The sequence below is a fragment of the Phaenicophaeus curvirostris genome, chromosome Z (assembly GCF_032191515.1).
Source record: "Phaenicophaeus curvirostris isolate KB17595 chromosome Z, BPBGC_Pcur_1.0, whole genome shotgun sequence".
In the NCBI taxonomy this organism is placed as follows: Eukaryota; Metazoa; Chordata; class Aves; order Cuculiformes; family Cuculidae; genus Phaenicophaeus; species Phaenicophaeus curvirostris.
The window spans coordinates 19,979,483-19,996,581 of record NC_091431.1 but is presented as its reverse complement, the minus strand read 5'-3'; the positions used below and the strand labels follow the sequence as shown (position 1 = coordinate 19,996,581).

Genomic DNA, 17,099 nt, shown 5'->3' with positions numbered 1-17,099 from the left:
AATTGGGATAGACTTTAAGGCCCTTCCTACCTAAAGTATTGTGTGTTCTGTGATTCTATGATTTTATGATTCTATGATTCTAGCCAGAAGGATGTGCACCTTGAATCCTGTGTTCAGTTCTGGGCCCCTCACCACAAGAAGGATGTTGAGGCTCTGGAGTGAGTCCAGAGAAGAGCAACAAAGCTGGTGAGGGGGCTGGAGAACAGGCCTTATGAGGAGCGGCTGAGAGAGCTGGGAGTGTTTAGCCTGGAGAAGAGGAGGCTGAGAGGAGGCCTTATTGCTCTGTACAATTACGTGAAAGAAGGTTGTAGAAAGGAGGGTGCTGGCCTGTTCTCTCAGGTGTCAGGGGACAGGACAAGAGGGAATGGCCTCAAGCTCCACCAGGGGAGGTTTAGGCTGGACATCAGGAAAAAAATTTTCACAGAAAGGGTCATTGGGCACTGGCAGAGGCTGCCCAGGGAGGTGGTGGAGTCACCATCCCTAAAGGTGTTTAAAGGACGGGTGGATGAGGCGCTGAGGGACATGGTTTAGTGGCAGATGGGAATGTTTGGACTCGATGATCCCGTGGGTCTTTTCCAAGCGGGTGATCCTATGCCTGCACGCGTCCCTGCCCACAGCAGTGGAGCGGAGCTGCGCGCTCTTCCAGGTCTCTCGGGCTTCGAACCCGGTTCCTCGACGATCCGACGACCCGGGGGGGGGCACCGGGGAGGGAGAACTGCGGGGTGGGGGGGGGGGGGGGGTGGGGGGCGGCGCCTGTGCGCATGCGCGGCGCGGGCGGCGGGGGGCGGGCCTGAGGCGGCGGGAGCGCGCGGAGTTGCCCTGCGCGCCTCAGCCCCCGCCCCGCCCGGGCATTGTTCGCAGCCCCGTCTCCGCCGGGGAAGTTTCGCCCTCGTCCCGGCTCCGCTCCCCGCCGGGGCGGGGCTGGGGTGGGGGCTGGGGTGGGGGGCGGTGAGGGGAGGCCGGGCGGCCGGCGGCGGCGGCGGGACATGATGGCGGCGGAGCCCGGGGGCGAGGAGGGCGGCTCGGCGCTGCCGGGCAGCGCGGCTCTGCGCGCGGCGCCGCTGCGGGAGGAGCGGGGCGCGGCGCAGGCCGATCCCGCCGCCTTCCCCCCGCTGCCGCCCCCTCCCGCCGCGCTATCCGGGGCGCTGGGGACCGTGGATGAAGGAGACTCGCTGGACGGGCCGGAGTACGAGGAGGAGGAGGTGGCCATCCCGCTCAACGCGCCCCCCACCAACCAGTGAGTAGGCGGGACCTGGCCCCCCCCCCCGCCCTTCCCCCTGGCCCCGCCGTCCCCGACCCCCCCTTCTTCTCCTTCTTCACCTCTTCCCCGGTGGAAAGTGTGTGTCAAACTCCCGTGGAAGTTTCGCCTTCTCCCGCCTTGGTTCCTCTCGCGCAGGGAGGGTGCGAGGCGGAGGGGAGACCCCACCTTTCCCTGCTCCCCTGCCAGCCCAAACTCGACACCCCACACCCCCACACCCCCCCTTAAAAGGGCTGCTCTGGCAGTAGCCGGGATCGGCTCCTGGAAGAAAAGGCAGCTAGGTTAGGTTTTTCCAAGTTTTCATAGCTCCCTCCTCCCTTGAAGATGCTGCTCTAGCAGATCCTGGAAAAACAAGGAGCTCAGTTAGGTTTTTGCAGGTTTTCATAGCTTCTCCTCTGTTAAAGGTGCTTCTCTGGCAATAACTGCGACCAGCTCCTCGAAGCAAAAGCAGCTCAGTTAGGTTTTTTTAAGTTTTCGTAGCTCTCCCCTGCCTTGGAGGTGCTGCTCTGGCAGCTCCTGATAAAAAAAAAAAAAGGCAGCTTAGTTAAGTTTTTGCAAGTATTCATAGTCTGCCCCCCATCCCGACTCCCCTTTCTCCCCTTTCCTTAAACCTGCTGCACTGGCAACTCCTGGAAAAAAAAGAGCTCCCTTAGGGTTTTGCACGTTTTCATAACTCCCCCCTCCCTTAAAGGTGCTCCGCTGGCAGCTTCTGGAAGAAAAAAATAGCTCAGGTTTTTGCAAGTTTTCATCTCGCCTCTACCACTGGCAGCCCAGCCACGGGCTCTTATTCCCTTAAAAGTGCTTCTCTGGCAGCTCCTGATAAAAAACTCAGTTTTTTGCAAGTTTTCCTAACTCCACCCTCACTTAAAGGTGCTGCTCTGGCAGCTCGTGGAAGGAAAAGAAGATCAGTTAGGATTTTGCAAGTTTTCATAACTCCCCTGGCAGCCCAGCCATGGTCTCCCCCTCCTTGCCAGGTGCTGCTCTGGCAATAACTGGGTTCTGCTCCTGGTAAAAAATGGAGCTCGGTTAGGTGTTGGCAAGTTTTCATTGCCCACCCCTGGCAGCCGGGCACCGCCTCCGTTGAAGGTGCTGCTCTGGCAGTAAGTGGGATCAGTTCCTGGATAAAAAAAGCTCAGTTAGGTTTTTTGCAAGTTTTCATAGCCTTACTGCCAGGAAGAGTGAGCTATACCGGTTGTGGTTGTAACTACCTTTTGGGAGGCTTTTCCAGTCTCTGGTAGCTCTGCAGTCATTCTCAGAAAAGCCATCACCGTGATTTTTCTTCAAAAAACTTACCAAAAATGCTATTCACGATGTGCAATGATTGATGCACTGTGTCATCGTTTGGTATGATGCGGTTTTTTACTTCACTGCTTTGTTTGGATGTGTTTTTTTAATCTTTAGCTTTCCCATCTCACATAAAAACAGAGCTGAACTGACACGCACATGTTCTGTCTTTTTTTAAATTCAGGAAGTCTTGGAACCTGGATTTAAAATGAACTAAAACTAATCCTGTGTTTTAAAGTGTTAGCAAAGTGGCTACTTATATTTTAAAGTGTTAGGAGAGTGACTGCTTTTATAAATAATGTCTAACTGCTTTGGTGCTTGACCAATTTAAAACAAAGTTGGTTATGTTTCAAGACAGGAGGCAATTGGCAATAAAGAAACTGTAAACCTGCAGTTAGGTGTTATTATATTTATCCATCCATTAGGTTAATCGGCATTCCTGCAGTGCTGGTAATAGAAAGAGTCTTGCAGTAGAGGCAGACCAGTTCTGTGTTTATGTTGTGTGACTTATAAGATCAGATAATGCTATGTAGAGTTGATGTAATTAGTAAGTCCTTTTAACACAACCTTTGGATTTAACTGTAGAAAGTCTTCAGATTTATGTAACGCGCTTACGGGGCTTGTATTAGAACAGAAAATAGCCCTCCTGCTCTTCCCCAAAATAAATTGCTTCAAAAGCTTAAATTACATTCATTGCTGTCTGTTCTTCCTGAAGTTACGGTGAGTGTAGCTGACAACCCAGGGTTTCGAGGAACAGGGTGGCAGATGTATTTGAAGATGAAGCTCACAATGTTAATCTGAAAACCCATCTGAATTTGGGTTCATTTTTCTATGTACTCTTATCTTCCCTGTCACAGAGTTAACTTCTGCACTGTATCAGGTTCAGATTTTGGGAGCCATTGCAGTTACAAGGAGGGTATAAAACGGAGCATTAATGAGTTCTTCTAGATTAGCCCCTCTGAGTTTGTCGGGCTTTGTAGTAATCCTTTATTCTTGGAATTTCTGGGGTTTTGTGGAAGTCTAAACATTAAGGCCGTGTTTTGTGGTGTTTGAATAGTCTTAAACTTGTAGACTTCCCTAACAAGGTAAAAATGGGATTAGGCAAATTTGACAAAAGGTAAGGAAGGGAAATAGCAGCACATAAAAGCAGAGTTACTTCTTCAGTGTTGTCCGCCAAGCTGGTGAGATCCTGAATTCTGCTCTTCTGGTTTTATGTCTTGAAAGGTCAGACTGCTGCTACTGTTACACCTAGATAAGTTCCTTGGGAAACTGATGAAAAAGCCAAAAAGCAGGCTTCTTTGAAATATTTTTAGAAAGAGGGGTAATTATTTCTGAATAATCACCTGTTTGATTCCAAATATGTGTTACCACATCTGCAATTCTGAGTGGATTTTGCAGTCAGAATGTTGTCTTGTAAATCATGTGTAAGCATGATGGTTAACTTTGGTGGAAGGGGATGTTAGAGTTATGACAAGAGGAGTATTGGCTGGGGGAAGGTGGTAGAGGCCCTGGTTTTGTTTAGGTTGAAGAGGCTACTTACCTTGTTCAGACGAACGGGAAACTGAAAATTTTGCAGGACCAGGGCAGAGCTCTGTAGTTAAATGGTCTTCCCTTCAAAATTCTTTAATACAGAAACATCTAAGAAATACATTTTAAGAAATAGATTCAGAAGTTCATACTTCCATATGGGTAACCTTTCTCTTTGTTATTTTATCCTTGATCCATGACTTTTACAGACACTCAAAGAAATTAATTTGGCTGTTTAAAATAATTACAAGGCTTTTTCCCTTTCATTCATATATTGCCTGTTTTATGCAGCGTTGTTTTTACCATTATCAGTCAAGTCATTGAAACTGGCTGTATGTTGATAGTCAATTGTATCCTTTCAGTCCTGCTGCTTTATTTTGGAAGTGCCCGTTCTTTGCAGTCACACCATCTGCATCTATGAAGTTGAACTATGAAGTTATTATGAAAACCAGAGATCCAGGATTATCTATCGTATAAGGAGATGTCCAAATAAGTCTTTAAGAGCAGAATCTTGTAACTTAAATGTGGATTAAATTTCTCCAGTTGAATGTGATTACAAAACTGCTCTTCCATTTGTTTAAATCTGACTGCCTGCTCCACCCTTTCCCACTTCCTCCTAATTCATTCAGTTTTTATATAAGGCGTGCAGGATTGGCCTGATGGATAATGCCATGATTCTGTCAAATGGTTTTATTTCTTTGTCTGAGTTGCTTGTAAGACGTTACGTGTACACCAGAAAATGGAGAGTTTGTGATATGAAATCACCATTCAAATGTGTAAGGATGAAAAGGCATTGTTTCTTTCGTAACAGTAACGACTCGCTGAGCTTCTTTGCCTTCCCATGGACATGCATCATGTTCCAGGGTTTACTGAGTGGTTGGCTACTGACTCCAAACGAAAACACCTGGTAAAAGGTGCTGCTGGTGTTTCCAGGATCGTACTCCAATCTTAGGTTGGGCTTAAATATATAATAAAATGCAGTTTTCTGCATAAACTGAGATACAACTTTATCACTTTTTCATCTCCTTACTTGTTTGCCAAAAATCCCCCCAAAACCCCAAAAAACAATCCAACCCCAAACAAACACAAAACAACCAAAATCAGAGGGAGTTCTCAGTTTGCAAGTGTTAGGCTGTAAAGGTGTTACAGACCAAAGGATTTTTAAACACGAATAAGTTTTTAAATACCGTGCTTCACAGTAACTAACCTTAAGAGCTGGGAAATGAAGCAGATGTAAGTTCTGTGCTTCCCATCAGGATGCTGTAAATATAGTTTGTTTAGGGTAGTCAGGATGTGTTCCTCTTTGCTAGCAATATATACACTTAATTTCCTCTTCTCTTTTCCATGTACCTAAGGAAAAGAGGAATAAGTCTTATCTGAGTTTGTTTTCTTTAGTTTTCTAGCAGTGGGAGGAGATTGTTACCATGTAGCAGGTACTCTTTATTTACAAACTGAAAATCCCCAAGTAGGCTTGATTTTTTTTTATCTGCTTTTATTCTGAGTGAAGCTGGCTTAAGGCTTGTCTGTTCTGTATGTGTGTGGTTTTCCATTTTTCTGGAGCACAGCAGTAGCGTGTTTATATTGTAGCTTAGTGCTGGGTGGGAGGCACAGGATGTTGGGGAATAGCGTGGGCGACTCTGGGTTTGTTTTGGTCATTTCTTTCTGTGCTTTCTAACCCATTTGCAAAGCTGGCTGACAGAGGCTGACATAGTGTAAGGAAATGCCTTTGGATTTAATGAGTGAATGCTATTTAGTTTGGTTGCACACCAGTGGTATGTGGAATTGTTCGGTTATTTATGTGTTCAATTAAAATCTTAGTTGACAAAATTATTTGAGATCCCAGTGTTGGGTTAAGGTGGCATAGGCAGTTCCAGTGTATTCCAGCAAAACTTGATGTTTTTGTGCATTTTTTTGAGCAGTACTTATCAATAGGAAGTGGAAATTGGTTGAAATCAAGAGCCATCAACCATACCAAATGAAACAAGTTGTCAAAACACAGTCTGGTTAAAAACAATCTAACCCAAAGCAGATTTATTCTTACAGTCACTTTTGGTCCCTGTTGAGGCAACATAACAGTGAGAAAAAGAGCTGAAAATACGGATGAATAAACACTAAATAGGCATGGATTGTATAAAAGTAATGCATTTTTCTGCTTGAAGCCAGTGTGAAGTTCTAGTTTCTTCACATGAGTGCTGAAGGCGGCAAGTCCAGAGTTCTGCAGCATTTCTTTATTTTGGTACTTGTGAAAAGGAATTTTTTGAAGGCCCTTTTCCATACTGATGAATGAGTCTGTTGCACTGAAAACTGATGGGGAATAATACTGGCATGTTCAGTTAGGTACTGCATAAACCAAAAATGAACTTTGATGCAACTTGATTGTAGTGTATGAGGCTTCTTTTCTGTTTAGCAGTTAGTATGGTTGAGGGTGAACTTTCCTTTTTTAGCTGATGAATTTCTTTATTAATTTCTGTTCCCTACAGAAGGGAAACACCTTATTTTTCTATTGTCGATGGGTAGTGTATTGATATGGCCGCTTGCAAAATAGACCTGAATCTAAGTCTGGGTTTGATTCTGGCTGAATGTGTGGTGTTAAATGAATAGTTAAAAGCAACAGAGCAAAATCGTACCTAACCACATATAGGAAGTGAAGCAGTGTGTAAACTGAGTGTGTTAGGTAAATGAAAGCTTCAGATAAAGAAAGCCGAAAGTAGAATGGTATTTTATGCTGGAAAAAAAGTCTGAGGAGGATTTTTCAGTAGTTTAGTCAATATTTCTAGTTAACATCAGATGATGTAATTTTTTTTTAAACAGTGAACAACTCCTCTTGACCTGCACTTTACCTAGTTTTTATTTTGTGTTGTATATTGACTCCCAGAACTTCACCATGGGACTTGTGCCCTTTATCTACTCACCGGCTGTATTGAGAAGTGTAATACTGTGCCATGTTTCTCATCTTTTCTTGTTTCATGGCTGGGGAGTGGGAGGAACAGAGGTTTTACCAGTGGGAGCATGGATCTCTTCAGAGTAGGACCCCATCTGCTGTTTCAGCATTAAATTCTTAGGACTCTCATAATAGTTTTCCAGTTTCTCATGTATCTTTCTCTTTCAACAAAATAAAGAAAAATTTTGGGGTTTTCTTGCTGGTAGGTACAATAGTGAGGAGGAGAAGTCATCTTGTTTTAACATTATCTTTGTGCTGCAAGTGTTGCAGTGAAATGATTGTGTGTTCCACTGTGTCCTTTTGGTGTATGGTCAGTATCAATAAAAAGTTATGAGTGCTTGACAAGTTTTATATACTTGTCCTGTTTTATATACTTTTATATAGATTGCAGGCAGTCTTTAATATTTTTTATTTTTATGTAAAATGTCTGCTCTGTCACTCTGGAGCAAGCAAGACCTTCTGTTCTTACATAAGTCTATCTTCAAGTTTTGTGTTGAAGGTGTTTGAGGAATAGTCAGCTTGGATTTATGAGGGGGGAGTCATGGTTAACCAACCTAACAGCCTCCTGCAGCGAGGCCCTTGGCTCGGGGAGGCAAAGGGAGAGTTTACCTTAGCTTTATTAATGCTTTTTGAGACAGTCTTCCATAGCCTCCCTGTAGGCACAGCATATGGGTTAAATCAATGGACAGTGAGGTGGATTGAAACGGTCTGAATGGCTGAGCTCAGATCGTGGTGATCAGCAGCACAAAGTCCAGGTGGAGGCAAGTCCCTGGTGGTGTTCTGCAGGGTGTACCCAGGAGCCAGTGCTGTTTCACGTTTTGATTAATGCCCTGGATGCTGGGACAGAGTGCACCCTTCACAGGTTCGCAGACAATGCAGAACTGAGAGGAGTGGCTGAAACACCAGGTGGGTGTGCTGCCGTCCAGAGTGACCTGCACAGGCTAGAGAACCGGGCTGTGAAGGATCTCCTGAAGTTCAACAAAGGAAACAAAAACCTCTGGCACTGGGGAGGAGTGACCCCAAGCACGTGCTGGGGTCTGACCAGTTGGAAAACAGCTCTGCAGAGAATGATGTGGGCGTCACGGTGGACAGAGCCATCAATGTACCCAGATGGCAAAGAAATCTGACAGCATCTTGGGCTGCACTGGGAGACCTGTTACCAGCAGCTCCAGGGAGAGGATCGTTCCGCCCTGCCCAGCAGTGGTGAGACCCATCTTGAGTGCTGTGTCCAGTGGTCTGCACTCCAGTACAAGGCAGACATGGACTTTCTGAAGTGGGCTCGGTATAGGGCCACCAAGATTATGAAGAGACAGGATCATCCGTCAGACATGGAGAGGCTGGGAGAGCAGGAAGTGTTCAGCCTGGAGAAGAAGAGACTCGGGTGGGTCTTATCCATACATATGAATACCTGGTGGGAGGGAATGAAGATGAGGAAGCCACACTGTCCTCACTGGTGCCCAGTGACAGGGCAAGAGGCAATGGAAAAAGAAAACTAAAAAGCTTGACATTCCATCAGAGTACAAAAAAAGCCTTTTATTTCATGGTGGGGAGGGTCAAACAGTCGCAGAGGTTGACCAGACAGGTTGTGGAATCTCTGTCATTGAAAGTTTTCATTACCTGACTAAAGATGACCCTGTGCAACCAGCTGCAGCTGACCCTGCCTGGGAAGGGAGCAGGCGGGGAAAGTTGAACTAGATGATCCTCGCTGTCATTTACAACTTAAGTGATTCTGTTTATAGTTGAGGATCTGGACTTATTTGCTGAAAATTGTTACTTGAAGTGGGCAGGAATAATGTCAAGAGTCAGTAACTAACAGGGAAGAATTTAAAGGAAAGTATAAGAAATCCTTAGGTTGGGTAAGCAGAATGTTTCATTAGTTTCTATGTAAGCTGATATCGTAATTTCTGCAGAAAAAGGTCAAAGATTTACATTTTGAAAAACGAAGTCCTTCTAAGGTAGCCAGCAGTTCTTCTTAAGTATTTAATAAGTTTGCTTGGAATATCTTCCTTCTGAGGTAGGTTTTTATTACAGTTATTAATGAATACAAACCTAAATGCTAAATTAACTTGAAAGCTCCAGTCATATTTCAGGAATGGAGTATCAAGGTTGCCAGGACACTCGGTGTACCCTCTTGGTGTTCCGGTAAGTCAGTAGTCTGATTCGTTTGATGATCAGGCCCTGGAAAACCCACTTTCATCATCAAATTTTGGTATTTTCAGCTGCTTCTCAGGTCAGCTTCATACCAAATAAGTTCTTTTTGTTAAGGTTTCCTTTTCTGTTAAATAGTAATAGCTGGTCATCCTCAAGCGCTGTCCCTTCTGATGTGTCCACCTCACCACTCAGTCTGGTGTCATCAGCAAATCCGGTGAGCGTGCTTTCCATCCTACCTTCCAGCTGCTTTGTGAGGATGTTGAACAACACGGGGCCTGGTGTCAGTCCCCAGGGGGACCCAGCTTATGACAGGTGGCTAGCCAGAGCACAAACCTCTGATTGCCATGCTCTGAGGGTAGCCTGTGAGCCTGTTTCCTGCCAGTCATGCAGACCACCCACCCAGTCTGTGTCTTGCCAGTTTGTCCAGTTTGTGTTAGAGTTGAGCTGTTTTAGCTGTATGTAATTGTAGTTGAAGGAGTTGAGCGTGAAACTACACAAGAATATTTGAAATGTTACAGTTTTCTGTTAAGGATTACTGTAATTTGCTCAGCAGGTGTGGGTGTATGGTATTTTTATTAATATCTACTTACAGATATTTTGACTAGGGTTTCTTCTGTGAATTTCCTCCTGCAGACTACACTGCTTTCTTTGCGGGAATTGTTCCCAGACACCATCTAAGTTTAGCCAGCCTTTGATAGTCATTTCAGGAATCAGATGGTAATTCTGGGTAGATTTGTATAAGAAGCTTTTTTAAAATTTTGGTCTCTTTTTCTAATTATTATTATTTTAAGAACATCTCTTGCTTTCCATAGAATTTTACATATGTGTATAATATTCACCCACATGTAGGACATGCAGGAAAGGATAGCCTGTCTGTGGTAGTTTACTGGGTTTTGTATGCTTGTTCTATAGCATCATCTTTTTCTGTGTATAAAATTTAAGAGGAACATAAATCAATCAATTCTTTCTTTATACTGCCATCTGTTAGCAGAGTAACACTACTAACGTTAGAGATTCAAGCTTGGATAATTGCTTAATCCAGCAGATTAAGGAATTGCTTGCATTATCTTCTTCAAGCCACGTTTTCCCCAGATTCTTCCTTCCATAGATTTTTGTGCTTTGTAGGCATCTGCAGGGAGACTTTCTTTTTGTTCTTTTCACTCCTTGGCAACAAAAGGGACACTGGAAAAATGTCTTCATTACTCCAAAAGCAAAATGTTACCAAGCCTCTGTAATAATACTCTCATTCTGTTATTTAAATCTAGAAACATGTTTTTTTGCTCTTCTTAGTTTTACACACAGTTCTTTGTCACACTGTTGGGTTTGCTGTCTGTGCATTGTATTCCCAAGTGTATATTCCCCCACTTTTGTTCCTAGATCATCTGGGAAATATTGAACGTCTTTTAATTCAGGTGTTGTACCTGTCTTTGATTTCTAATGTGTAAGTTTCAGGGTTTCTCATCATAGCAGCAGTTAATCTGTCCATGGATGCTTCTGGAGAGGCATTCCAGCTTGCAAGCAGAGGTGAGAATGGAGCACAAACCTGTGCTTGGTTGGAGAGGGTGAAGTGCAAGGGGAAAGTTGAAGAAGCCCGTGGTACGTTTAGTAGTGTTAATGACAGACGAGATGAACAATGTCTTAGGAATTCTTTCGTTTACTGTCAAAGAGTATCTGCTGGTTTGTGTAGCAGTATTAACATCGTTTCTGTAGTACTTACTCTCAGTTCCAACATAAAAAGGCATATTTTGGACCTGAGGGCACAAATAGGAAGCATGTGGAAATGGGAAGCTTCTTGCTAAAAATTTTAATGAGTTGTGGGATTTGCTTTCTAAGCTGATCCTTCAGTAAGAAGATGGAAGAAGTTTCAATAGGTAATTTTCAGTTGGTTTAGCTATATTTCACCTACTTATTGGTGACTTTCAAAAATGAGATAAGCAATCAGTGCTTTTCTGTTAATATGTGTCAGCTAGAACTGGATATTATTCTGTTTTCACATCTCTGTCTCTTTTAAAGCTTATAGCATTGTTTGTTACAGCAGTTGAAAGATTTAGAACCCTTATTTCCTTAGTGAAGTTATTTACATGCATTTCTTTTTTGACTGTTTATCTTGCTCTTTAATCTTTGCATAGTCTTTTTGTTAAGATGTACTGAGGTTTTGGTTGATCTGTTTTGTTTTAACCCAGAGTGGACATTATCTCTGCTGGAAGTGTTTTAACATCTTCTTTTGGAGGTGTGCTGGAGTCCCAGAGTTAACAGGATGGCACAGCTGGTGCATGTGGAGTGCCTGTAGTGGCTATATAATGACTTTCCACGTTAGCTGACTCGTTTCCAGTCTTAAAGTGCAGCACAGTTTAGTTTCAGCTTACTGTTTCTAAGGGGGTTTGGAACAGGCATATGAAAAAAATCAGGTTTATTCTTCATTAGGCTTACATGGGTTTGCTTTCACTGCCTCTTAGAAAAACGTTCAGTGATGAAAAAGAGATAAGCCCCCCTCTCCCCCCTTCCTAGAAAAGTAAGTAACAATTTGATGCACACTGGGTGACACTTACTTGGCTTAAAGTTCATTTCAGCTCTTCTTTCATTATCTTAAGGGTGCATTCAGGTAGTAGTTGATGTGTATTTGCAGACCTTTTTCTGGCAGGAAGTTTTGTGGTATGGAGAACTGCAAAGACTTGGTCAGAAATGGATAACTGCTCAGTAGTAACTTCACAGGATAGAAGGACTTGAGTTTAATAAAATCTGAGTGAAATTTACCTTAGTTTAATTGTTACTAACAGTATGTGTAAAGGAAGTTTTGCAGCCTTACGAATCTGACAGTGAGCAGATAAAATGTTAAAATGCAGAGTCAGAGTAAAAATGGAAAAAATAAGAATGCATTTCTGGCTGAGAGAAAATGAAATGTACAGTGAATGATAACATTTAGCTTTAAGCTGCAAAGCTTGAAGGGGGTGGTTGGTGTTAACAGGGTAGGAAGAAACAAGAATATAGGATATTTTCATGTGTGGTTTTTTTTCTCCTCTGTTTCCATGAAACTATAGTTTAGATTTCTGTGTGCCATTTGGAACTGTGGCTTTTGCCAATGCTAGGTGATTATCCTTGCTCTCGTTTGCTTCTGATGGGCACAGAGCTTGCAAAGTCTGGAGGAGGTAATAAGAAGAATTTTTAATGTGTGAAAGGCACTAAGGCAGTGGCTAGATGTACAGGAGCAGAGCTTTGACCGTAACTCCTAGACATTCCCTACTCTTATGGTTTTTTTTAAGAAGCAGCAAGGTATGGCTAAGAAGAGCTTTGAGTGAAGTGGATATGGCATTTGGTGACCTTTTTCTGTGTACTGTAACTTTTTTTCCAGGCAGAAGTAGTGACATCTGCATCTGTTATCAACTATTACATTTATACTAACTTGCTGAAAACCACTTGTATTCCTCTTCAGCACTTTCTCTTGCATTCCCTCCTCCCTAACCTATGTGTTCTGAAGTAAAAATCACAGTGTACTGTAACAGCATAATCCTTCAGTGGAACAACAGAGCTTTGTAATATCTGCCTTTCCAGCATGTAAAAAGGAAACATGTAAATAAAAGGATTTGGTCAAACAATGTGACATGCTTCCACACACAATAGCAGCTGCCTCCTTCCAGATGGCAAATTCACCATCTGCTGCCTCTTTGTGAGCAGCCTTTGCCTTACATGGCCCTTATGTCTGTGTTGGGGGAGCTGAAGTCCTGTTACTGTACAGGGAGTGGGATGCTAAAGGAATGCTGAAGGGATGCAGTGTAGTTGCATTTCTGCTTGCAGTACAAAGTGCTGGCTGGGCTTAAAGGGGCTGATGTGCCTGCATGTCTGGTACCCAATGTCTTCTATTGGGCAGAGGAAAATTAAGGAGCTCTTGTTTGCAGGTCAGAGGTATCATCTCTGACTGCAGGGTGACTCACCTCATGAGGTTCATGACTTGGCTGACAGGTGTCAGTCAGTGTGGCTGTAGCATAGGGACCATTCTGCACAGCTGCATGTTGCTTGTGTGGATATATAAGCTGTTTGTGATGATGTTGTGTCTGCATTCTGTCTGTTTGCTGTAATTATGGTTGTGATGCATAGGGTTGAATGTTTGAACATGCTGCTTTTGATTTAAACTGGCAGATGGGAGTATTTCCTTGCACAGCTTCTGACTTTTTGTGAAACGTGGAAGCCTATTACTGGTATCCTTTTAAAAGTGAAATAAGGGTCACAATTTAGCTAATGCATTTACAAGTTTGTTAGAGCAGTTGAATGAGTGGTCATGGAAACAGTCACCTAAGGCTGGTTGGTAAGACGTTTTATAGTTGAATTGCTCTATAGCATCCTGTTGCAAGGCTACTTGTGTTTTCTAATGCATCTCATAATAGCTATTGTACTGTCAGGGCACTAGCTGTGTTCTGGAATGTCTTTTAATTATGTTTGCTCAAAACACTGTGAAAGTAATGGGCTGTCAGCATTTAAAAACTTACACAGTTACTGTTATAAGTACAAAAGTGTTCCTAGGTAGGACTAGGCAAGCAAGCAGAGGTGGCTGACTAGAAATGGTAAGAATCCTGTCTTTGGCAATGATGGATCTAAGTGGTAGTGAGTTTTGCGTGCACGCTTTTGGTGAGTCACAGCCACAGGGGCAACTTTATTATGAGTAGCTAGGCAGGCTTTTTATTTGATACCCTCCTATCCAAACATTAATTCATTTCATGAGACACTTAGTGCACTGTGGTTAGGACTCCCTTTTACATCTGTTCAGAAGCTCAATTTGACGTAAATCAGGAGATCTGGTTAAGCATTGCTTCTAGCGTGAGCACATTAAACTAGAAGCTGTTAAAAATGCTGAAGTTGCTGATCGTGACCTGTAAAACTCAAAATTGTCCAGAGCCTCTGAAGAGGGAAAGGTAGTTTCTTGTGATGTGGTTTTTTTTCAGAAACACTGGACTCAAGCTTTGTTGAGGTTCCTGATGGTGGAGTTGAGCCAGAGGATGTGGAATTTATTTTATTTCAGAATTTATGATTGCCTGGTCCTGTCGTTCTGAGTGTTCTGCACTCCTTGTTCTCTGATGAAATTACAAGTAGGGCAGGTTCTGTAGTTTAGTAATTTCTGTTGTACCTTCTTTGGATAGCATTGGGTATTGCCTGGATATTCCTTTATAACGTAATACAGCATAAGTGAACTTAACATTTTTCACTTGAATGAAATTAAAGTGAAATGAATTGGTGCTCAGTACAGTAACCAGTGTTCACAGGAAAAATCATCTGTGAATGTATTTCAAAGCAAAAAATCGTGTAGGCTTTTAATGGAAGTGTTAAGAAAATGATCCTGCTGCTTCTTAATTGAGCATGTAATATCCTTAAATCGGATCAAGTACTGCAGTTTTGTAAAGTTGTCCTTACTGTTTACTGTCAAACTACGTGAAGATTATGATGCAGAGTTGCAGAGTGCATCTTCATATAGCATTGAAAACAGACGATAGCTGGATGTGCAATTGTAAAAATGAAGTCTTTCATCACTCTATAGGTTGCTTGAATAAAGTGTTTCTGTCTAGCGATGAGACTGCTCAATGGGAAAAGACAGTTATTTCCAGACAAGTATGAGTGATGGTATTGTAAAACTTGTACTTCATTGTGTACCCTGTTTGTTAAAAATGTGTGATTTCTACAGAGGCTTCCTGAGGGTGTCACTTGAGCTGTTTTCTGCTGTCATTTCTCAGTGTTTACTGCTCCACTGACATGTGTGTCTTCATATCAGTTGGTGGTTAAATTCAGTGTTAAAGCTCATTTCTACAGCTAATGGTATAGAGTAATTTATGCATTACACTAATGCATAGCGAGTTGTGTTTTTTCTGTCAGCCATAAATAGTTCAAATATGTGCTCATTGATGCTAATTTGATTGCACTTAGAAGTTTTATAAGCATTTATTGTTTCAGAAAACAAACTTTTCTGAAGTGGGAAAGCAAATAATTTGTAACCCCGCTTCCGCTTAGCCTGATAATAAGTGTCTTCTGCTATGCTACATACAAAAGTATAGAATGGGAGAGAATATCCATACATGTAGCCTGTTCAGCATTAGTTATCCCCAACATGCGGCTTATAAATCATAGAATCACTAGGTTGGAAAAGACCTCTTAGATCATCGAGTGCAACCATTCCCATCAGTATTTCTGTCACACAGAGACGTATGTATTAAAACATATATATATATATATATATAGTTGTCACTGGCCAGGAGTGCATCCTCTTTGTTGAAAACTTATGTCTTAAAACTTCAGTACCTAAGACTGTGCTATCATTATAAGAAATCTTGATCCCTTACAGAAAAGTTGAATGTTTTGTTTGGAAGTAATCCTGCCTTTTTGTTTTCCTCTTATATTATTAGTAATTTATGTTATTATCACTTCCACCTTCCCCGTTTCACATAAGTTTGCTGTTGTAAGGCAATGTTTCTCTCAATAGACTTAAGGTTATTTTTTCAAGTGAGTGATGAATAGGGTCAAATAAAAGCTTAGTGCACCTGCTGTTAGTTGAAAATAGGCTTAATGGAATGCTGGTTTCAAAAAAATTCTTGATCAGGAAGATTTCTAGCGCCTCTGTGGAGTTTCTTACTTCATGAAAGTCAGTCTATACAGAATAGTGATTCCCAGTTGTTTTAACATGTGATGGGAATAAACAAACTCAGGTTTCGCCCATGCTGAGCACACTGCCAAACAGAATATTTCATCTTAGGTACTTCAAAATAGGTGGTCTTGATCCCAAACTCTTGTCTAAAGGACTGTCCTGACAGGGGTAGTGTGGTAGTGTGGACCATGTTTAAGCAACAGGCTTCTGTCCGTGAGGCCACATTGCACTGGAGTGGGGTGAGATGGGATATAACTAATGTAACTCAGCCTGCAGCAGCCTTGCGTGCTCTTTGTTGTACAGACTAAACAGTGCTTTTTCTGGTTTAACTTGTTTTGATCAGGAGGAGGAAGAGAAGTAAAGGAGAGCTGTACTAGAGAGCACACAGCTTTGCCATGGTGTAACAGGGTTTGGGCTGGTGCTGCTTCTGCTAGTATACATGGTGTTTATTGGTTCAGTCTGTCTGATTTTCATTCTGATAAAACCTCCCCACACTTTTGTTTCTGTTTCATAGACAGTAATGCTTCTGGTCAGATTTTATCAACCAACAGCTATCCTTTTTTTTTTTTTTTTAGTATTTTAATTGTGCATTTTTTTGGTACTCTTGCATATATTAGTTCAAAAAGTCATTTATGTATCTCTTCCAAAATGTGTTTTTGTGACTCTTTCAACCTGTATGTGAACTGTTAGAACTGAAATGCAAATGGTCTGAGGTGGTAAATGAGTTGTCTAGAACAGTGACTGCATGGAAGCTGATGTTTTCTGGAGTGTGGAAATTAAAGGTTGAGTTGTGCATGGTTAGTTGATGAATGGAGGGATAATAAATTACTACACTGGGTAGCTCTGGAACGTGCTGTGGCTTTGTGAAGGTGATGAGAACAATACTTAGTTTTATATTTACATGGCGCTCTGCATTGCTGCCTTTCATTTTTTTCAACCCAATACTTGATCGTTTGGAGTAGAAAGTGTTCTGACAAAAGCTGTGTCAATAAAATGAGGTAAGGCAGAATGTTTGAATGGTAACAGCCTAACCTTTACTTTAGACTGAAGTGTTCCTTTGTCATTTGTTGCAGACTGGTTTGCCATGCATCTGCACTTGCTTTTAGTTGATAGAGTACGTATTGTAATTAGGAAAGATGTTTCTGGGGCTGGTGACTGCTGTCACTCCAACTCAATGCAGGCTTAGCGACAGCATCATCTCTGCCTCCTGAGAAACAGGTTGTTAAATTCAGTTCTCAGTTTATGCTTTTTGAAAATCCGTCCTGAACTGAAGCCTGTCTAAGCTTCCAAAACAACAGTCTGCCACGTTGGAGCAG

At 42.4% G+C, this 17,099-nt stretch overlaps 2 protein-coding genes across 3 annotated transcripts in view; one reads left to right on the top strand and one right to left on the bottom strand.

Moving 5' to 3' along the window:
* CCNH (cyclin H) overlaps positions 1-17,099 on the bottom strand; it is a 264,197-nt gene that overhangs the window by 184,336 nt on the left and 62,762 nt on the right. The gene's annotated exons all lie outside the window — the stretch shown is intronic.
* The window catches only part of RASA1 (RAS p21 protein activator 1), a 63,815-nt gene continuing 47,698 nt past the window's right edge, over positions 983-17,099 (top strand). Inside the window, exon 1 of the mRNA XM_069880009.1 lies at positions 983-1,237. Within this exon, the coding sequence (XP_069736110.1) occupies positions 987-1,237 (251 nt within the window). The 5' untranslated portion in view covers positions 983-986. The remainder of the gene's footprint in view (positions 1,238-17,099) is intronic.